The sequence below is a fragment of the Plutella xylostella genome, chromosome 12 (genome assembly GCF_932276165.1).
Source record: "Plutella xylostella chromosome 12, ilPluXylo3.1, whole genome shotgun sequence".
In the NCBI taxonomy this organism is placed as follows: Eukaryota; Metazoa; Arthropoda; class Insecta; order Lepidoptera; family Plutellidae; genus Plutella; species Plutella xylostella.
Window position 1 is genome coordinate 808,834 of NC_063992.1, and position 23,391 is coordinate 832,224.

At 39.2% G+C, this 23,391-nt stretch overlaps 1 protein-coding gene across 1 annotated transcript; it reads right to left on the minus strand.

Annotated features, from left to right (window-relative positions):
* Positions 1–175: 175 nt before the first annotated feature.
* Positions 176–21,777, minus strand: LOC105389983 (cadherin-related tumor suppressor). The gene is made up of 9 exons (XM_048624415.1): positions 21,666–21,777; positions 19,892–20,265; positions 19,321–19,554; positions 11,493–11,694; positions 10,962–11,149; positions 9,671–10,093; positions 8,982–9,483; positions 3,532–8,890; positions 176–3,341 (listed from the first exon to the last, which is right to left on the minus strand). The coding sequence occupies exons 1-9, from the start codon at positions 21,775–21,777 to the stop codon at positions 737–739; spliced, it is 9,999 nt and encodes a 3,332-aa protein (XP_048480372.1). The 3' UTR covers positions 176–736.
* Positions 21,778–23,391: the final 1,614 nt, after the last annotated feature.

The window sequence follows — 23,391 nt, forward strand, 5'->3', positions numbered from 1 at the left end:
ACCAGTATTTGAAGATTAAGTATACTCTACTTAAAACTGTTCTAATTTACATATCTGTCTTATAATTACTTTAAAACCTTGTTGTTTTATCTTAATAGTCGTTACCTTTTAATTGCGTTAACGTGTTTCTAAAATAAGAAAGAAAAAACCGTGCAAGTTCAAAGAAAACACCAAATATTTTTCAAATTATTGTTTATTTATTTTATTACATATAAAATTAAAAAATCAGTCAGTTCTTTTAATTAACACGTTAAAAGGCATTTGGCACTTTGTTCACAAAAAATATTATGGCTTTACATAATATGATCGACACAGTACTGCTAATTTCATGATCAAGATTCAATATAGTTTTTATGTGGATACAGAACCAAACATTAGATCAAAGTATGTATATTTAAACATTTCTAAATACTGTACAGTAGCAAAATAATATTGTTAATTATATCTACAATGACATTATGTACAATGAGGTTTGAATGTTCGTTACAGGCTAAATAATTAATAAATTGGAAGTCGATCTTACAAAAACAACAAGATATGGCAAGAGGTTGGAGGCGAACCTTGATACAAGATCGCGTCAACATTTTTGTACAAAATTTACAACTAATTGTCTTAACTGAACTAAAACCTGGGTTAAAATATCCATCAATCTCATTACCAGATTTTTTATATCCTAAATTATAAACCTAAGTCTATACAGTTTTATATAATACAGATTAGTTAATAAGTCTTCAATTTAAACGTATTCCTCGGAAGGTTTAGGCGTTCCGTTTGGAAGCCGCAGTGAAGAAGACATCCTGCCGTTTACAGCGTCAGGTAATTCTGCTATGTCTTTGAATACACCTATCATGCTCTCAAAATTTGGCCCCCAATTAATCATGTAGTCCCAACCTAAAGTGGCGGGCGCTGGGGAGCCATTGGCTTGTCTGTAGAGGACGTGAGGGGTCAGGTCGTCATCAGACGCGACTAGTGTACTCAAAGACCCGCGAAAAGACGAGTCAAAACTTTCGTAAGGAGGCGGCATTATTGGTGTCTTGGAACTGCTGCCCGCACTCACATTGTTTCTCCTGATCTCTTCAGGCTTATCAGCGTTCAGACTGTTGTTGTCGTATTCTATCTCTGAACATGTGAAACTGTCATTCCCACTTTCGTCATCAGAGCCTGTAGAACTCCGGTTGTCGGCTTGCGGCGAGTGGTGTCGGTGTGACATGTGGTGGCCACCGCCGCCGCCTCGGGGCGCTTCACTGGAGCTGGACACCGCATCTAGAGTGGACACTAGACTAGACGTCCGCTGTCGCGCATTCATTCTTTCTATCTCCTCTGAGGTTAATCCGACAGCCCCGGACCCGACAGAGCCTGGAGGCACTTGCAACGGAGCATTTGGTGTTTTTCTACCAGCCGAAGAGCTCTGGCCACTTAGTTGAGACATGACTGGACTGTTTAAACTTCTCTCACTATTGCTGTGCAGAGCATCTTTTCCGACACCACCTGAACTGGATGTTGTAGCTAATAAGGCACTCTGCAGCGGCTTCCCCGAGATGTCATGCAGAGTCAGTATCCTGGGCTGCTGACTGAGCTCGCTGCTTGGTGACAAGCGAGCTAGTGGTGTAGTTTGATGTTGTCTCGGCTGAGATGGGGGTTGTGATGGCTGCGGCATCACTCGGGGCGGGTACCCCGACGCGTGGTGAGGAGAGTGCCGGTGTGGAGGGGTCTGATGCTTGTGATGATAGCCAGCTATCGGAGGTGGAGTTGCTTTGTACTTTCTCACTCCTCCGTCTCTGAATCCTTTGTAGTGATACACGATATCAATATCAGATGGTGCTATGGAACTAGCATTTTCTAAGTCATAATGCTCTGGCCCATCCATATTCAAGTCCATACCATTTGGGTGGTCATGGTTATGGTGGGAATTATTTGTAGAAGGTGGCGGTGGTGGGTGATGGTCTTCTCTGAGCGCGGGACTCTTACCGACAACCTCACGTTCTATGATGTCTGGTCGTTGCGGTCTTGGCGGATCTAAGCCCATTATGTCACGATCTTTGTATTTCTTCGACAGCAACTCGGGCCCAACAATATGTCCCACGTTTCTCATAATGTCGGCGTTGTCAGACATATAGCTGTTCAAATTAGTCTCATTATTGTGCATACTTCTGTTCATTAAGCTGTCGTTTGTCCCGGCAATTAAGTTTGGTGCATTCAAAATAGCTGGGCCTCCATTTTGCTTCGAGTGAATAACGTTTACTTTAGCATTTGGCATGTCACCTTTTTCTTTCTTTTGTTTGCGTAATCGGAAAACTATAAATGACACCAGTATGGCAACAATTAAGATGATAAAAAATACTATTATGAGAGTGACGCCGATGCTGAGCGGCGACGGTGTTTGAGCGGATCCTGCTGCGAATGCGTGGTGACAGCCAGCCAAGATCTTGCCAAAGCGAATTGTTTCACTAAATATAGATCCATTTCCATTCAAAGGTTGAAGTTCATTATTAATTGTAAGATTTGAAAGGCATCCTTCAAAGTTTCGGAAGCTGTTTAGCGGGAACCATTCATTTTTCACTCCGCCCATTGCCATGATGGTGAGGTAGGGGTCCAAGAAGTCGTGAACTCCAGCAGAATCTAATTCTTCGCCGAGATGCCGACCATCGACCAGCAAGCGAATGCTTCTTCCAAGTGAGAACAAGGTGACGTTGTGCCAATTTCCATCTGACACGTCCTCTTGATCCACAGTCATATTAACAACTGTGTTTTGTTTCGAACTATAGCTAACTTTTCCATCAATTAGTTCAATCAGCGTATAGTATTTATCAGTTGCTGCATAAAACATTATTCCATCTCTCCTATAAGTTCTAAAGAAGAATGTTAGCGTTTTTGGCGGGTTCGTTATTTTGCTGGTCGTCTTAGCCTTCATCGGTTTCCTCTCCCACGTCGTGCTTCCACCATAGAAGGATTCAAGTAGCTGCATTCTTCTATGTTTTTCAGATATAACATACTGAACTATACCAGATTCCGTGACTGAAATAGCCTGCAGAGATTGCGTGCAATCTGGGGAGATGACATTTCCAGGGCATTTGCAGTAGTTGGTCTTCCATCTGTCTTGGCATTCGCCGGCACCACAGACGTTTTTCTTATAACACGCTCCGTTTTCTGATCTTCCGCAAGTGGGGTCCACTCCTCTTGAGTCTGACGGGTTGGTGAGGTTGAGGAGGCGGCCGTTGATGGAGATGCTGTGGATGCAGCCCACGAAGTCATCAGAGTGAATCTGTCCGGGACGCTCCAGCACCGGGTCCGCCTTGTGGAGACCACCGATGAGAAGAGGCTCGTTGTTGAAGTTGAGGGTTCTGTGAAAAAGAAACATGAAATAGTTATAGGTTGGATGCAGACTGATAATGAAGTCTTAAAATATTATATACGTTTATGTTTATATTAATGACAGCAATAGTACGATGACGGAAATTTCAGTGACAAGTTTATGGAAATATTACAAATATTATGCAAATTATTTAAATGAATAACGCAAACAATACATACCCAGCTTGTCCAGTATCGTCAGCGTAGCAAGAGTCGTCGCCAGGCTTGCACTCCATGCAGACGTCCCCGTGGTCGCTGCATGACGTCACACTCAGCGATATGACGCGGCCATTCCTAGTGGCCGTCAACTTGTACCAGCCGCCGTCTGCCAGGTTCTTGTCAGTATTCGTTATAGCGACGGATGTTATTGAAGTTCTAGCTCCTCCAAAGGAGAATACGGGCTTCCCTCCCAATAGTTCGATAGCAATAAAGTCTGATCGCCCTCCTGTGTGGGCTCCATAGTTGTAGAGCAGTAGTGCATCAGGTCTTCGAGTGGCAAATATTAACGTGATGTCATTAGTGGATGCGTCTAGGGCAGGGAACTTCATGTAAGAGAGGTCATTGAATCCGAATGTGGAGCTTTCACAGTGCTTTCCGTAACGACCATCAATGCAGCTGCACTTATAGCCTGGTTTTAAACTGACACACACACCTCCATACATGCATGGGTTTGGTCTGCATGAATCTACGAGAGCCTCACACTGATTTCCTCGGTAACCAGGGCGACATAAGCAAAAGAAGGAATTACGGTCCGAGCTTTCTTTGCATGATCCTCCGTTCTTACAAGGGTTGCTGCTGCAGACATCGCCTCTTTCCAGTTCGCAAGTTTTTCCCTCTCGTCTTGATGGACACGTACAAACAAAATCATGACCCTGCTTCCTACATTGACCTCCGAATCGGCAAGGATTCGGTGAGCATGGATCTTGTCTCTTTTCACAATTCTTACCCATAAAACCATCTGTACAGTGGCAAGTGAAATCATGGCTAACCAGTGGTGATGACAGAATTAACGTTGGACTTTCTGTTATTTTGGTCTCTTCCATTACTTTCATGGAGTCGGTGCACAGACCTCCGTTATCGCAGTCGTGATTAGCACAAGGTAAGTACGATACGATGATTTGACGTTTCAACAATTTCTTGATATCAAATTCTCTGCTTTTTATGTAGCTTTCAGTTTCTTTTCTTTCCCACGTTCTATATTTCTGTTTTGTTGCTATTGTTAAATCCAAACCACCGTCAAACTCTTTAATGCTGTAAAGGTAAACATTTTCTCCGCTGTTTAGACCACCTTTCAGCGATTCAAGTAAACTTCGATAGTACTGCGTTAAGAAATCTGAGGCCGTCATATTGAGTACTCTGACGGTGATAGATTGTTCAACCGTGGCGTTGTCAAACGAGAAGAACTCTACACTGATCGATGATGTCACGTCTCTGTGTATACCATCATTTCCAGAAACTGAGAAAGAGTAGCCTTGTCCTGGTTTGATGGCATTTGTGTACAAATCACACCCTTTCCTGATACTCAATAGTGATAGAGTACTTTCAGATGTAGATTCTTTCAGTATTCTGCATCGATAGTCTCCTACAATATCTGGATCATTAGGTCTAACGTCAGCAATTTTTCCCACTGGCACTTTGTTATTGAATGCGTAAACAAGAACGTGAACCGATCTAGATAATGGTGGGTTATCATTTCTGTCTAGCACTTTGACAAATATTGTATAATTGGATTTCATTACAGGTGTTCCGCTGTCTTCGATCTGTATTTGTATTTCCAATTTGGGAGTAAGCTCTCTGTCTATTTTCTTTGTTGTTAGGAGAATACCAGTGTGTTTCTGTATCTTGACATAACTTTGATGCTGTCCACCAATTATAGCATAAGAAAATGGTGCACCGTTTGGTGGCAAGTCTGGGTCACTGGCTGATAACGTGACAATGCTTGTATTTGGTGGTTCATTTTCATAAACTGCGCCATTGAAGTTTTCTACATCAAAAGATGGGCCATTGTCATTTATGTCAGTAAGCGTAACCTTAACGGTAGCTGTACCAGTTTGTGGCGGTATTCCAGTATCTATAGCACCAACAATAAGTGAGTATACAGGAGATGTTTCTCTATCAAGATGTCTAGCTACTTCAATCTCTCCTGTCTGTGGATCTATTTTGAAGTTTTGGTTCGCATTTCCTCCAATAATAGAATAACTGAATTGATTGTTTTGTGGTCGAACATCTTTGTCGACAGCTTGAACTTGTATAACTTCTTTACCAATAGTAGCTCCTTCAGATATTGTAGCGTCATAGAAATTTTTCAGGAATTCTGGAGGATCATTACCATCTTGGATTGATATAATAACTTGTGCTTCATCGGTGTCGTTTCCTCTTATTCCGCCAGAATTCTTCGCTAGCACTGTCAAAACTACCCTATTTTGTGTTTCTCTATCTAGGTATCTAGCAACTCGTATTACCCCAGTTTGAGAATTGATACTAAATCCTTTGTCGTTGCTAGATCCAACAAACAAGTAGTATACAATGCCATCATCTCCGCTATCTTGATCGGTGGCCTGTATAACACCAACGTTGGTCCCAACTTCAGCTGATTCCGATACATCAAAATGAAAAACTGGTTGTATAAACTTGGGATAAAATTCATTGACGCCCGTAATGTGTATTACTACTTCAGTAAGGTTCCGCATTGCAGAATTTGGGTTCTCAGCTAACACTTTCAGTGTATATGTTGACTTTTCTTCATAATCAAATACTTCTCTAGAAAATATTTCTCCTGTAATTGTGTCAATGCGGAACAAAGAGTTCATTGGATCCTTGATGTGATATTTCACAATAGCATTCTTGGGAGAGTCTACGTCAATAGCAGTAACTTTATATATCAAACTATTTACAGGTGAGTTTTCTGGTAGATAAGCGACGTACGACGATTGATTAAATCGGGGAGCATTGTCATTTATGTCTGTTAGTAAAATTGTGAGGGTAGCAGTTGTTTCTTTCGATTTAAAGCCGAGGTCTTTTGCTGAAATGTTTAGGCGGTACTCTTGGATAGTGTCAAAGTCCAAAGGTAACACTATGCTTATCACACCCGATACTGGATTAATTTTAAACTCTTTGCCTTGATTTCCTGCTGAGATAGAATAACGAACAATGCCATTTGGGCCGTCATCATCATCAGTTGCTTTGACAGTTAATATAGATGATCCGATAGGTTCATTTTCTGGGACAATCACTTGGTAACTCAAAGCTGTGAATTTAGGCGTGTAAACATTTTCACCAGTTACAACAAATGTAATGGTGGTCTCATCCGACTGTGGTGGTACTCCTCGATCAACAGCTCTAACTTTTAGTTCATAGTATCGGCCTAGTGAATAAAACTGTTTCTTCACAACAATCCAGCCATTAGCATTATCAATAGAGAAGTATGCAGTGCCATTACCTCCGGAGATAGAATACTCAATTTCAGCATTTATTCCATAGTCCATGTTATCTTCAGCCACTAATTTTATTACTTTTTCTCCAAAAGTAGCGTCTTCAGGTACTGGCACAAACCGTTCGTGGTCTTTGAATGAAGGCGCGTTATTATTTGCATCTACAACGTTAATTGTGACAAGGCATTCTGAAGACATTGGCGGTTTTCCGTTATCAGTCGCTAGAACTATTACTGAATACATATTTTCTGGCGATGTGTCCACAGATGTTCGTTTATAGTTCATTACGGATTTGCTCAAAATGTCACCCGTAGCAGGGTCAATGGCAAACAAATCTGAAGGTTGTTGAAACGAATATGATATGATGGAGTTAGGACCTTGTTTATCTCTATCAGTTGCAATAACTTGGCCGACGTAGCTGTTTTTCTTCTGAAGTTCAGGGAAGTTAAAACTGTAGTAAGAGTATTCAAATTCAGGCGCGTTATCATTTTGATCTTGTATAGTTATTGTTAGCGGAGTTTCAGATCTCCAAGAGCCATCTATAGCAGCCACTTTAAGAATATATTCATCTTGTTGTTCTCTGTCTAAAGTGCCAGCTACTGTAACATTTCCAGTTGTATGATCAATAACAAACTTCTGACCAGGATTTTGTACAAAACTGTAAGTAGCGTTAGCATTTGGACCGGTGTCAAGGTCAGAGCTAGTTACTTTAATTACGAAGGAGCCTATTTCAGCGTTTTCAGTAACATTAACACTGAATAGTCGAGTAAATCTGGGAGGATGGTCGTTTTTATCTAGCACTGTTACAAGCACAGTAGATGTACCAACTAATTGAGGTACACCATGATCGTAGGCTTCAACAACAACCTCATAAAATTCCTTTGTTTCTCTATCGAGTTCCATAGTTGTGTAGATTTCACCACTCTCCATATCAATTTCAAAAGTTCCGTCATAATCATCAACTAGTCTGAATGATATTCTTCCGTTGTCATTAGAATCATCATCATGAGCTTCAATTTTTATTACTAGCTGAGGTGTTACTTCCTCTTCCAACACTGTAGCATTGTAAAGGGCATTTTCAATTACGGGAGCGTTATCATTAGCGTCCGTTACTTTTATCTCAATCTCGATAAACGATTTTAATGGCGGGTTATCCGAGTCCTTTACTTCAAACCAAACCTCGTATAGGGGCATTGTTTCATAATCTAGGCCTTTTCCAGTAATATACACTTCTCCGGACATAGGATCTATCCGTAATGCATCGCCAACGTTTCCACCGGCAACAGCATATTGCAAAAGCCCAGTCGGACCCTTTTTGGGGGATGATGCGGCTAGTTGTGTTACTAAGACACCTTCAGGCGTATTTTCAGAGAAAGTGTATGTAAGTTTGTTAGTCACATTAAACTTTGGGAAGTTCTTTGAAGACTTCGGTATAAGTACGAGGTCGGTGGTGTTTTGCCGTGGGTTTACACCTGAGTCCGTAGCTGTTATTACAAGATTAAAAGTGGACCCACTCTTCAATCTGTATTTCATTAGGTTTTCCCTCGCTTTGATAACCCCAGTCTCACTATTGATGTCGAACAAATCCCGATGTTCACCTTTGAGATCGTAAACAATCTTCTTGTTAAGGCCAATATCTATGTCTGTAGCCTTGGCACCAAACACGAAATCTCCAATCATTGTTCTTTCCGAAATATACGTTTCGTAAACTGGGTATACAAAAGTAGGTGTATTGTCATTTTCATCTTCGACAACAATAGTTAAGTTTGCAGTAGCAGTTCTCGGGTCGGTCGTTGATGAATCTTGAGCCATTAGAATCAAGTAGTATTTGTCACATTCTTCCCTATCCAATGTAGCGTTAGTAGCAATAACACCAGATGCAGAATCAATATGAAAGCGTTCCGATTTATCTCCCAGTAGGCTGTATCTTATCTTTGCATTATTTCCCATATCTTTATCTGTGGCTTTAGGATTCAAAATGATAGTGCCCGATGGTAAATTTTCCTTTACAGCGGTTCTATAGCTTTGCCTTTCAAATTCAGGGCTATTGTCATTAACATCTTGAACCACGATCTTCACAGTGCCGGAACCGGTAAGTGGCGGAGAACCTGCAATAATAAAACGAGATAGTTATGATACTGAATATGGCACAACAAATTGAATTACCCATTAGGAATAGGGCAAACATAGTTTACAAACCTGTATCCATTGCTACAAGTGCAAGCGTGTATTCTTCCTGCGCCTCTCTATCTAGGGTTCTCAATAGTGATATCTGCCCAGTCGAAGCGTTTATCTTGAAAATATCAGCATTTCCTTCCTTTATGAAATAACGCACTTGATTGTTGAACGGCGGTGAATCAGCGTCGTAAGCTTGTATTGTTATTATATAGCCGCCGTTAGGTGGAATAACATTTTCCATTACATACGCTAAGTATGGTGAGTCTAGGAACGTAGGCGGATTATCGTTTATATCTTGAATTGAAATGGATAACTCAGCCGTATCAAATCTAACATCATTTTCTGCGCAATCTTCTGCCCTCACAGTGAGTATGTAGCGCGCCTTCCTCTCGAAGTTGAGGTTCTTGGCCACTCTCACCACGCCGGTGTCCTCGCTGATGCTGAAGTCTCTATTCTCGTCACCAGACGCTATTGAGTATCTTACTCGACCATTTATTCCCTCATCAATATCAGTGGCTGATACCTGGAACGTAAGATAATAATTGTAATATAATTTTTAACGATATCAGATATCATAACAAATTATTGTATTTACTTAGAGTGTACTAAAATTATACGGCATACAGTGCCATTATGTGTTTTTATTGTCGGATATAATATTAAAGTACAGGTGTGAAGTAGTAAAATTTTAGATAACAATCTATATTTACCTGTAGTACGCTTGCGCCGATGCTAGCATTCTCTGGTACAGATGCGCTGTATTGTTTGGGATCAAATACAGGGCTGTTGTCATTTTCATCCATTATATCTATTGTTATTTTGGTTTCAGTTACTTTTGGTGGATCCCCTCTATCCCTTGCTGAAACACTTATCGTGTAGTTTGATTTTAGTTCTCGGTCTAATTTTCCTGTAGCTCTTAGTATACCATCGACATTTCCTAGTGAGAATAATCCATTGACTTCAGGGTCCGGTAGCATAAAGTATTCCACGTATCCATTTCTCCCTTCATCTTTGTCTACAGCCTTTATCGTCATGATGGCAGTATTCAAGGGAATGTTCTCTGATATGGTCGTAACATTGGATGTTATAAATTCTGGAGCCATATCGTTGACATCTTTCAGTTGAATGGTCACCTGAAAACCATAAAATAAATATACATTGGCAAATGTCTAACAAAATACATACACGTAGATAAGTATATGATATCCGAGCCCCCAACAATTGAATTTCGTAAACAGTCACTTACGTTACCTCTAGAAAATACAGTTTAAAGTCAAATAAAGAAGACAGCTAAGAAAAATAAATACGAATTAAGGGCAAGACGTCTCATCCTCTCATCAGAGACGCATTGTATAAACGTATTGGTGGAACCAACTATAGCTTTTAATGAAGCACACGGTCCATCGCCGGATGCCACTTCGAGCTGCCTCGGCCTATAATAAATATTTTGACTACAAAGATCAAGCAAGCGTATTCTCAAATTAATTTTTTACATCGTTATTTTCGATGACTGCTTATTATGTGTGTTACTGTACTCAATATTATAGATTTCAATTAGGTAAATATAGTGATGCGAGAGTGATAGATGAATCAATTGCAAATAATATCTAACAGTTATAACTTTATGATGTACCTAGTATTTACTTGGTTAGTTTTTTGTGACTCTACAAACTAGGCAGCGTTAGAACATTTTAGTATTGACTGCTTCGTACGTCGTCAAGGTACTCAAAAACGGGAATAAAAAATATTTACGGAAAGCAGTTGTCCTGCTCGTTTAGTTGCTGTGTGAAAGAGAAAACGTTCCTATGACTGGAAAGAGAGTTGTGTGTTTAGTATGTGCATACGAAATCATCATAATGATTCCACAGGACCTCACTAAAAGTAACACCTCTAGGTAAAAGTCAACAGCACACGGAGAGTTGAAAGAGGCCCAGGACGGAAGACTCGAGGTATTTTTGGGGTGTTGGTGTTAATAATTTTGGGGGTATTCTAGTAACATACCTGTACAGTGGAGGACAGTTGTGGCTCGGGAGCCACGGCCGAGTCTCTGGCAGTGACCACCAGGTTGTATGTCGGCAGAGTCTCTCTGTCTAACAGTCGTCTTGTGTAAATCGTTCCGTTCTCTGCTATGGCGAAGTCTTGGTTTTCGTCGCCCGATGTGATGGTATAGGACAGTTTTCCATTGAGTCCTATAATGGGAATATTCAATTGTCAATTATAATAATTCTTAAACCACAGTTGAAATAAAGTCCTTAATTCATTTAACATATTAATTTAAACCGTATTTTTATTATTAGTCGCGCAGGCTCTATCGTAAACTCAGGTTTGTATTAGTTCTGCAAGGGTTTTCTGCATCACATTGATTATACCAATACCACTGTCGGCAGGATTGTAAATTATTTCATTGAAATTATGATTACTATTCATCTTAATCAGCCTATAGCAGTCCACTGCTGGACATAGGCCTCTCCCGAAACACGCCCATGGATGCGATCTATAGCTTTCCTCATTCAATCCAATTATCATTATTACCTGAGTCGAGATCAGTAGCGCTAATCGTCACAACGGGCGTCCCGACGCGCACATCCTCGTTGAGCTCGTTGGAGAAGCTCATGGGGTCGAAGGCCGGCGCGTTGTCGTTGAGATCCACGACGTTGACGTACACCGTGACGGTGCCCGAGAGCGACGGGCGCCCGTTGTCCTGCGCCTGCGCAACCAGGATGTAATGCTGCACCTGGAGAAGACGTGGATGTGGTTAGAAATAAGGGTGGTCAGGTGTCTCTTTTGTTAGTCGTACATTATTTTAAAAAAAAAGTTATTATTTTTTAATTTGTTTATTTTAAGATCAACGGCAGTACGGTATAATAATTATGTTACAATTCATGGTATAAAACATTATGCCGATCAACTTAGTAACTTCTAACCAACATAGATAATCACAGATTACTAAATAGTATAATTATGCAGTAATAATCTATAATTTTTTTTATATTTTAAGATAAAATAACCCACTTATTAATCATTTATTTTATCACAAACGATATTATAATCTTTAAACGGATGTCATTTGTGTTAAATACGAGTTTCACTCTCCACACAATAGTGAAGCCCCGAGATCTCATATCCCGCATCAAAGGACGGTTTAAGATTATAAATAAGCCGAGTACAAAGCACGTTAAAATCGTGAAAGAAGATACGCCCACGTGTAGGTAGATAAATAGCGAATGCGTGCGAGCGCCGGCTATTTTTGTTCTAGCAGCACTAAGTGGTAGGAATGAATTCAGTAATAGCCTGCATATTTCATAATTTTTCCAACTGACGTCTGGAATTGTAAGTAATGGCGCGGCATTAAGTTTTGACATGCGTTTACTCAAAGTTCTTCAGTATCGTGTTTTTGCACTAAGGGCTTGTTTGACCTTTGGTGTATATTTTTACTATTCATTTAAATGGTGTGAAAACTGCATTTTATTTTCATAGATAACCCCATAAGCTATTTGGCTTGCTAATAAGCTAAAATTAGGAACCCAAATCCATGGTTACTTAAATAAATTTAATGCCAAAAAACAATATTTAGAGAAATTTTTAATTTTTGTTATAAGTTCTGGTTAACAAAGTGACAGTATTCGCATCTTTTATCTGAAAAAAAAACTCCTAGACTAAGTAATAGATTACAATGTAGTAATCGCTGTCTATCCACAAATATATACAAATAAAGGCTCTTTATTTGCAATTCCATAACTCCCGCTCGCCTACGCCGCTCGTATCTTATCGGGTCTGGGGGGCGTCGCTCGCACCACACACATATTGAAATGTATTGTCCGACATCCACGTCGAATATTAATATTATTGGAGGAAGATATTCACGTTATGCAGATTCAAAGATATTATGTATTAATCTTCCGGGTTAGGAGGAATTGGAGGTTTGAAATGGTACGGAAGTGCAGTTAGAATGTGTGATAGAAGGCACGGAAAATCAATGACGCTCAGACAAAGTTTTAAAACTTATGGAGTTCCTTATGGAGAAATAAGCAAGTACAGTCGCAGTCAACATAATCGTCAATTAAAACATAAAGACACCACGTCACCCAGCAACTGGCTGACAACACACACACACACACTCACACACACCTCTCCACAAGCACTCGACACAAAACAAGAGAAAGAACATAATTACAAAACATTATCATTCGCCATACCACGCGAACTTTTAGCGGTAACATTCATTTGAGGCTGTAGGCATTCAGATTTTCCATATAATAGGACATCGAAACATCCCAGCTATGACGTGTTGCCTCATTGGGAAACCAGGGGCCGATTTAAAAAAAAAACCCGGCCCGGAATCCCGCTCCGGGATGTTTTGCCGACGGCCGCTTTGTCCGACATTGTTTCGGGTTTTAATTTCGCGGAGCAAATACCGAATATGATGCGGGTTGCAAAAACCGCCGCGGCCAGAGTTAGGCGGGACCTAGCGACGGCGCGGGCGGCCGCTCGGACCCTAATTAGTCCAAACCACTTGATGAGGGAAACGTGGAAGCGCTTCTGTGAGCGACTGTACTTTCGAGAATCGGTATCTTGATTGGGACAGCTGTTGAAGGTTACATTAGTAGACTCTTAAGATTTTATTAAGTATTTTTTGCGATATCATTAATTTAGAAGCGAACAAAAACTTATTATTTCTCAACTAAGTATTTGATACTGTAGCTAGATTTATACGTATGCCATTACGACCAAAACGTTAAAAAGATTTTATGCTTAATTGACTATAGATAAATAGTACATTCTTAACAATTTCCGATGTAACGCAATAAAATAAGTACCTAAGTATAGGTAGTTAGGTACTACTTATTATATTAATGAAGCCGGGTAAGACCCTACGCGAATACGGCGTATCTGACTGGAGGGTAAATTCCAAGGTCAAGTGGCGTAATTTTTTTATTCAATTTTTTCATTGTCTCGTTGGAGCTGGCTCCCGATGGTGCCCTCGGGCTCTCTATTTAATAGACCCTATACAATGGTCAAATACCCTTCATGCGAGATGGAGATGAGTATAAATAAAGTAAGAAGAAAACCCTTTTCTGTAAGTATAAAATGAAATTTAATCTCAATATTTGCTATTTTATTGTAAATTCTATTGGCTGTTAAATAAACTACAGATTACATAAACTATTAAAATTCCTCATCTTTATACGGTCATTCGCAAAACCTCTATTTTCATTCATTCGCACAAAATCCAAAAAAAAAAACCGACACGTCATTAAATCGCCATCCGTCTCACTAAACACACAGTATAATCTCTACACATGCAATTTTTCCATCCAACACTGTAACTAGGAGCCTCAGATTTCATATAATCGCGCCGGCGTCCATACTTGCAGTACTCACTCTGTGAGTTACATTAAAACCTCGCTCGGAGGCACCGACGGCCTTCACTTTGCCTACAACATACTATATTTCACATGAACCTGTAATAAATTTCACTTGCTCCCTCTTTATTTTAAGCCCAAAAGGCGAGACTCAAAATTGTGAATATTGCGGTGAGGATTATGAGGACTAAGGTTACCGACATAGCTGTCAAAATATGCAAGCTGAAGTGGCAGTGGGCTGGTCATATCTGCCGAAGAACCGATAACCGTTGGGGTAGACGAGTTCTCGAGTGGAGACCACGAACAGGCAAACGCAGCGTGGGACGCCCTCCTGCCCGCTGGACTGACGACCTTAGGCGGGTGGCGGGTAGTGGTTGGATGAGGAAGGCCGAGGACCGAGTGTTGTGGCGCTCCTTGGGAGAGTCCTATGTCCAGCAGTGGATGATTATTGGCTGATGATGATTATGATATATTTTTTAATACATGATTATAAAGTTATCATTGTCAAAGGACACTCAGTGACTGACGACTAATGTGGTTGACAAACCCTGGCTGCTTATCGCGAACTTGACAACGACTTTCCGATCCAAATTATATCGAATTTGACCCCTAAATGTTACTACGTTTTGACTTCGCGATAGGGTCCTGTTTAGTACTAGTTTTTGTCAACGACACGCTAAGATGAATGTTTTCAAAAAGTTTTAAGGTATCCCACAGAAATACAACAAATAATATACCTACTTATGAAAGTATGGAATAGCCATTCAACTGTAATTTATAAAATCATATATCATATTCCTACTTAATGCATAAACCATAGGAAATAAATGTTATTATTACAAATGACTATAAACTGCGGCGCGTCAGTGGCTCCCTCATTTCCTTCGTGATATTTATGTAAATTAGTTGTAACTATTAATTACAGTTTACATGATCCAGTGATAGGACTTTTACAGCCACCGCATTCCATAGCCATCGCTACATTATACGTACGATTATCCCCTGCAACATTAGGTCATATTTCTTAGTAAAACTTGAGAGATTAAGTTAATGGTGCAAGCAATAATCGACCCAAACATCGGTGTACGCTACACCGACCAGGATCTCTTCATCTGATAACTTTAAACAAGATTTATGCCTTGTTTACACGGGTATTTGTCAATTATATTTATTACTCTACAATTAATTTACCGCATAAGAGCATCAAAATTAAGATTGTATTGTTAAGCTTAAAAGTGTTTTCCTAACCGGATGTAAATGTAGAGCGTTTAAATGGCAAAAACTCATCCACTTTTTTAACTCTCAAACTTTATAAAGTAAACACAAAAGGTACGACCAGTTTAAGTGTGGCCACTGCCCAGTGTAAGAAGAGCTATAATGGTTTACTCTTTAGTTTTAGAATATGGCCAAATTGTATACTCATCGAATTTTACTATAAATAAAATTATATTATTAGCTATTAATAAATTAAGTTATTTTTCTAAACGGCTCTACAGTCTACAGATACTTTTAAAACCACTTCCAAAATCTAAACACCAGAGCTCTTCTTAAACCAGTCGCACTATAACCGAGCACATAATAATATACATACAGAACTACATATAGCTATAAGCCGGCAAAGTTCGAAACGTCATCTACCTGTACACTAGACCAACTTAAACGGTCACTGACCTCCGGAGATTTCGTTGAGATAATTCTTTCGGACAGCGGCCGGGTCAGTGCGCCAGCAGTTTTAAGCTTGTTAATTTCAAACAATACAATTATCGAATTAGAATAGGAAGCGGTGACTTGTTCTTAATTTAAAAGTTTGTAAGTGGCCTGAACTTTTTGTATTGCAACCTGTTTGGAACGCTGTTCATAGATAGTAGGAAGGATTCAACTTGGATGAACTTTTGTCGTTTACAAACTTACACGCTATTACAGTATTTTTCTTCAAAAAGTGTACATAATACTTTATCTAAGTAATTTCTGCATGTCAAGCATCAGAAAAGCGTACCCAATTGAAACTTATGTCGACATTATTAACATTGACACATGGGCAACACTAACAATAAAAGCAGAGTAAAACCATGTAACGCAACCTATAATGTACAATATTCACACAGTGTGGTAGCGGTCAGTCGATGTCAAGTGTTAGTGGCCATTCCAGCGAGTTTACACACACCGTTACATATTACCGCTCCTCAGTGGAGTCTGGTGTGAACCGAACGCAGTTCCAAATTCGAAGTAACCTAACTAACGTTTAAACACATTTCTTATGGATTTTTTTATGGATTTAATTATCTGAAATAAATGAATTATTATTATTATTATTATTATTATTATTAAAACCCCCGACATTCAACACTAAAAGCTGCATAACTTTTGAATGGTTAAGCCGATTTTGATAAAATATAGCTAAGTACACACTCGGTAACAATTCCTATGATCCAAAAACATAAAGCGACGCTTAAGTTATAACACCCCTCTTTTTGTCGGGGTCAAATAATTTAACTGAAGCAATTTTAGGATGTCAACAAGGGATTGACATCATAGAATTGACATACCTAATTATTTTGAAAACTTTTATCCAGACACGGTGAAACATGCATTCACAACACACTCTGATTCAGTAATTCAGATATATAAGTAAAACTTATAACATCGTACTTTTTTCAATTCTGCGAAAAAGGTACACAGCAATACGAGGAAATTTTCCAAGCCGCTTGTAAAAGCCTTTCCATATAACCCGTAAAATTTACAAAGTCCCGTGTAAATAGAGTAAGTTATAATAAATAATGTGATATACATAACGGCTGGTGTGGCGGCGGTCGTAAAGCATGACAAAGTAAACAGATGGCGGGCCGTAAACTTATCACTTTCAGCATTCACGATAGACGATAGGGAGGGGCACAGGCCGAAATGAACACTTTGTTTTGATTTTTCTGTCTGTCTATGTAACGGTATGAGGAAAGAGCGATAAGTCTTATTAATAATTCCAAGTAATTTATTTATATTATCGTAAACTTTTTACGATCATATTCGTGGCAGTAGAATATGAAAAATAACAACTGAGTTTTAAAAATGAGGTTTTGAGATTACTTACAAGTTCACAATTTCATTCGTAATCTTTGAAATAAGACATAATATTTTCATTCATCGCTATAAAAACAAACTCCCCCTAAATTCGTATCCGAACAGAAAAGCCGAAACCACTTTAGCCGAAGGGTACAGGATGGAGATAGCCCCTCCCTAGTGCATGTTCCGGGTTGTCCATCAGGATCTTCCCGAGAGCATTTACGTTAAAATATACCTCTTCAGTTCTATTGTGGCCGCGACAGCCCTGAAATTTTATTACGGCAATTATTTGTACCGCATGCTTCACTATTTTATTTATTTTATTTTGTGCGGCTAACTAATCTGTGGCTTACGGTGGAACGGCGCGTTTGACGTTTTATATTTAAGTAACGTGGCAAAATTTTTATAGATTTATTCCCACCATTGCATTATTTGTCATTGGCTTTTATGTAAGCTATCTATAAAAACAAAAATTACATAATGTAATGTAATACATCAAAAAATATATTCTTTAACAATACATTCATGTTGGTAATTCAATTTATTTAAATACAATAAATAGGCAGTCGGAAAGTAAACCCATAAAACGCGAGGTTACTCTCGTGTCGGTGTCGAATCGACAGTTTTACACAATTTGCATAACTACTAGTTGGTCGCCGCCATTAATCGTTGATGCAGTGGCTTGTACCCCGTTTTTAATTACCATCTTGTACCGAAGTGAACAAGAATGTTTGTTTGTTCTTGATACACTTATTTGTGGTGCTTTTTATTGCATTGTCTACTCGACGCCTTTTAAGCAGCCGTTAACTTTATTGTGCATGAGAGCGTTGAATTGGCGAATTCGGTTATATTTTGAATAACAGCTAACGTTTTTGTTTTAAATTTTAATACAATTAATCAGTTATGGTATAATACATTGACAATTCAGTGAGGAACTCTAGAAGGACGTTTTTTTATGTAAAATAATAACTATTAGTATTCATTAGAGTACCTTGGGTTGGCATTTCATTCAGTAATCTAGGAATATATAGCAGTACTTAGTTGTTTTAAAAGTACCTGCGGATGAAATTGAATCGTATTTATATGAAAAGAATATAGTAAGTATAGGTAGTCATAAATAAAGAGAACGATGACATTACAAGGCGATCTACAAACAAAGGTAAATGGAAAATATAAAATCAAGAGAAGAAACTCTAGGGTCTGCGAGTAACACGCAATGTAATTTATAGCCAATAAAATAATTAAAATTGCTTTTTGGTTAATCAGGGAGGAAACATTTGTATTTATACAGTGTATTTTTTTATTTTTAACTGAAAGAGATTATGGTGTTGTATGTTTAAAATCTTTGAGTATCCGCCAGTATGTGTACCATTCGGCAATAACTAAATATACCTAAAAATATTCATGATAAAGTCACTTTTAGAATTGAAGTATATAAGTATGTATTAAAAAAAGTTTTTGATGATCAATTCATTATTTAGGTATCTAACAACAATATTTTTTTGTTGATGATTAAATAAAGACTTGCTGTTTTGATACAGAACTTTCTTTTTCAGGCACCGCGTTGATGTCTAATATATGAAAAAATCATAATGTTACTCTCTTAGGTAATACATTTTGGTTTTGAGTGTATCTGGCACATTTTACACCTAATATAAGTATTATTCATAGTAAACACATAGAGTTATTAAGGTTCTGAAGCCCATAACAGTGCAATAACGGTTCGGGTTCTATAGTTATTCGCAAAAATCAATTGTCAATTTTCTTCTTAGCGTGTCTTTGACAAACACTGGAGCACTAAGGTTTGTCGCCGTGTTAAAATATCAGCTACTCGTTCTCAACTCACTAACTGCCCATGGACATATACCTATACCTAAAGTACAGTTAATACATGAATTCTTCCTCACACCCCAAATAACAAACAAAACCAAAGCACTCACCTCTTCATAGTCCAGCCTAGCAGTCAGCGTGAACACTCCAGTCTGAGGGTTCAGAGAGAACACATCGTTGGCCCAATCAGAGATGAGCGTGTATGTGATGCGAGCATTCTCTCCAGCGTCCAGGTCGGAGGCAGCCACGGCGCCGACGGTGGCGCCGCGGGCCGCGTTCTCGGGGATGTCGAAGGAGTAGGCCGTCTCTTGGAAGACAGGCGGGTTGTCGTTTGTGTCGGTGACCTGCGGGTGGAGGGAGGAGGTTAGAGGTGTGGGCTATGTTGTTTGTACGTTAATCACATGGATAAACTGGTTATTGTATGATAGCATATTTTCCAGTATTAGAAAAATACTACATTCACGAACAATTAAATAGTTCCAGTGACAATATGTATCACTTAATTACTCGTTAATGGAAAAGACTAACTTAATGACGCTGTCTGATATATTGAAGTACATTTAACAGCACATCTGAATGTTATCCACTAAAATCATAAATATTTTGATATTTTTTGAAAGGGGTGTCTTTTTAATTGCTCGCGATTATATTAGCTACTTATTCTCTAACGTTGATACACACCTGAACAACAACATTAACATCCGTAAACTGGACCCCATCATCAGCTCGCACCGTGAGCTGGTACTCAGCCTCCACCTCCCGATCCAGTGGCTCCCGCAGCGTCAGCGCTCCACTCCGGGGGTCCAGCTCGAAGGGCAGCCCCTGCGCCGACTGCAGGCTGTAGCTGGTAGTCCCAATGCTGTCGGGGTCAATAGCCGTGATGGTGGCGATGGTCTGCCCCAGCGCCAGGTCTTCAGACGCGAGGTAGGCGGCCGGAATGTTCTGGAACTCGGGCGGACTGTCGTTCTTGTCCAGGACTGTCACTTCGATCTGTGGAGGAGAGGGGACGGTTAGTGATGTTCGATTGTTTATGGTGTATATGGATTTACACTTATCTTACATACAACTAAATAATTGTAGGTATTAAGAGGTGGTTGTTTTTTAAGAGTCAATTATGTAAACTGATTGAATTTTAAATAGTAATGTATATGCGTTGTAAGATTGATTGAAGGTTAGTGCTAATTTCTGTTTTCTTTTATCTCAAGTAATTATGTAATAAGCATTTTAATTAGAGGTTCGATTGTAATATTATGGGAACGCTCGTGGTAATAAGCACTTTCTCAGAACCAGTGCATTTAGAGTCGAGTAAGACATTAATATTCCCATATTAATAAAGGATAAGTTTATACAGCGGTTATAAATGTATCCGAGCTTATAAATACCTACTTCAACCGCTGGTTTAATGGCTATATCGCCTAGTTTTTTCTCGGTCAAAATAAGATAATTTTAACTTTGTATTCGAAGCAATACCATTTTCGTAAACAATCAAAGCAAATCCCCACATAAAGTATTTAAACAAGGGCCCAGTCGACGCAAAACAATCGCCAGTCGAGACGAATGATGTTTTATTTATAAGACAAGGACAAAAATCAGGCAGTTTAACACAGTGCAAGAACACGGGCCAAATTAATAATTCTAAAAATGCAGCTGGCTGGCGGCTCGGCCGACAAATGTCGGGGCGCTCCGCCGGCCGAATGACAAAATGTTGCCAGCACCAGCTTATATATTTAATACGGCTACACAAAAAACAGAATGAATTTCTCCACATCGGGACCCTGTGTAATGAGCTGAGATAACGCTTCAATATTCACGTGCTTGTTAAAACAACAGTTTTTGCGAGCAAATATTATTTATGGCTGATTGCTAGATAATATTCACTGTTACAGTGTGTCTGGATCATATCAATTATAATTTTTTGGGGGTTCTGTAGAAGGTGCTCGCCGGTATCTGGTATCACTCGGCTGATCGAGGACGAGACCAAATTAATGAATCCGTTTTGTTGTTCTTTCCGCTCGGATGCGATGAATTGCATTATTTAATGATTCGCCGTCGACGGGCTGGATATGCTGGATATGGCGCATCCAGAATAATTTGGCCGCGGAACGCGTGGCCTATCCGTAATTTTTAATGCATTCATCAATATGATTAATGGAGGAAAGTTACTTTTTTCGGCGGTAATTAGATTTTTTACGCACACCTCCTTTTTGGTAACGATTTTTTCAAATGTTCTTTTTGTATTTTTGACGAGTTTTTTCGTTTGGAATTTCGCAAAGATTGATGTCGGGGCTTAATTACTGTGGCGGTTCCACGGCGCGGCGGAGTGAGTGACTTACTGACTTATGGAGTGCCTCGGTGTCCGTGATTGTGTGATCGTTTATTTACCGATCGCTAGATACGATTTATGGAGTTAGCGGCCGATACCAAAGCGGTGGTATAAAAAGCGGCTCGGATGAGCCCGACAAGTCAACAAAAGACATTTGAGAATGGTAGAGTCGGAGTTTCGTCATCTGTGAGCGGCGCGGCGGCGGCGTCGGCGGCGGCGGCGGCGGCACAGCCACGCGCGTCATAGGCAACGCTCCTCGATGTCAGTACTCGGTTACAGTTCAATATCAACTATACAGTATATACTAGCTTGAATGCTGAAGATAGCAGAAAAAGCATGAAATGGTACATTGCTTTGGTCATAACGATACATGAAAACCTTTCATACGTAACATAGCGCAGGAAAGGCGTATGCCCTTTGAAACCAAATAAGTACCTACGATTGTGCCATATTTCATAAGATATGAGATAAAAATGTGACTTTACAAAGTAAAGTTGTTCTGCATGGCGACTACTTAGATAATGAATTGTTTATTTAGAATCTAACGTATGTTTGTGTGTATACCTATTACTATTAGTTACAACGTCTCTGTGATGATCAAATGACTGTACTGTTATATACGTGCTGTGCCGAGGCTGTCCAGCATTTGTTTTGATGACTCAATCTTTCTTTTGTCCCGCTGTAGGTAGGTACCTACCCGAGGTGCCTCCATGATGCTTTCAACTTCTAGTAGCATCAATTAATACCGATTGTACACTGAAATGTGTTAATTAAATTTGTCGGCTACAAAAGGTGAAAGCTTGAGAATATGTCGGATTAACTGATAAAAGTGCGTTTATGGCTCAGCTGGCAATCCGTTTGTCCGTATTGATTGAGTTTTCAAATACTACTTTTATTCAGTGCTGCGCATGTGATAATCAATTTAATAGGCAACAATTTGGCATCGTAATTTCCTGTCATGAAACCTCTAGAAAGACGCTCAAAACCAATAGAACTGATAAATAATTTAACAACTGTTCAAATTTGATAGCTACCTACATGTTTCTCACAGTTATCTCTGCATGATCAAAAATAATGCTTCGAAGATATTAAATAACGCTACGCAGCTAACAAAGTATCTTAGCGCTATCCATACAAACGTTTAACAACAAAAACAAAAACCAAACGCAACATACCAGAAACGATCTCTTAAAACTACGAGACAACCGGAGAAATAGTCGGGACGAGAAAAAAACAAGTTAGAGATTTATGAACAAAAAGCATTAAACATCTTAGTGGCCCCCTAGTGCCCGGCCGGAGTTTCCGATAGAGCTAAGAGAAATGACACGACGTCATTTTAGTGGCCCCTTCGATTAATCAACTTTCGATAATATATGGCGTACGGTGCGTAAGTCTAATAAATATTGTAATAGATGATAGTTTGTTTGTATTGGACACAGATGATGCGCGCACAGAAACATAAGTTTTTAAAATATTGTTGGATGGAATCAACTAGTTCATTGTTAATGTACGTTTGGGGATAATGTTCAATCAATCATTGAGATAATCTCTTGTAGTTCAAGACAAATCAACGGTTAGCCTTTCATAGTATGTACTCATAGAGACATTTAGAGTCAATGATCCCATCATCGAATATCGGGTTAATTTTTACAACATTAAATGTATACAATGGAAAATATGGAAATGATACTCGGAATATTGTATTGATTTTATCACACACAAATCGTATCAACATTAGTGTATAAACCTAGAGATACATTTATGATGCAATATAGTAGAACTTATTTACTTACATAGTGTATTTATTCAATATTTTTCTAGAATAATAAGACATAGTTTTTTCGTGTTAATATCCCTA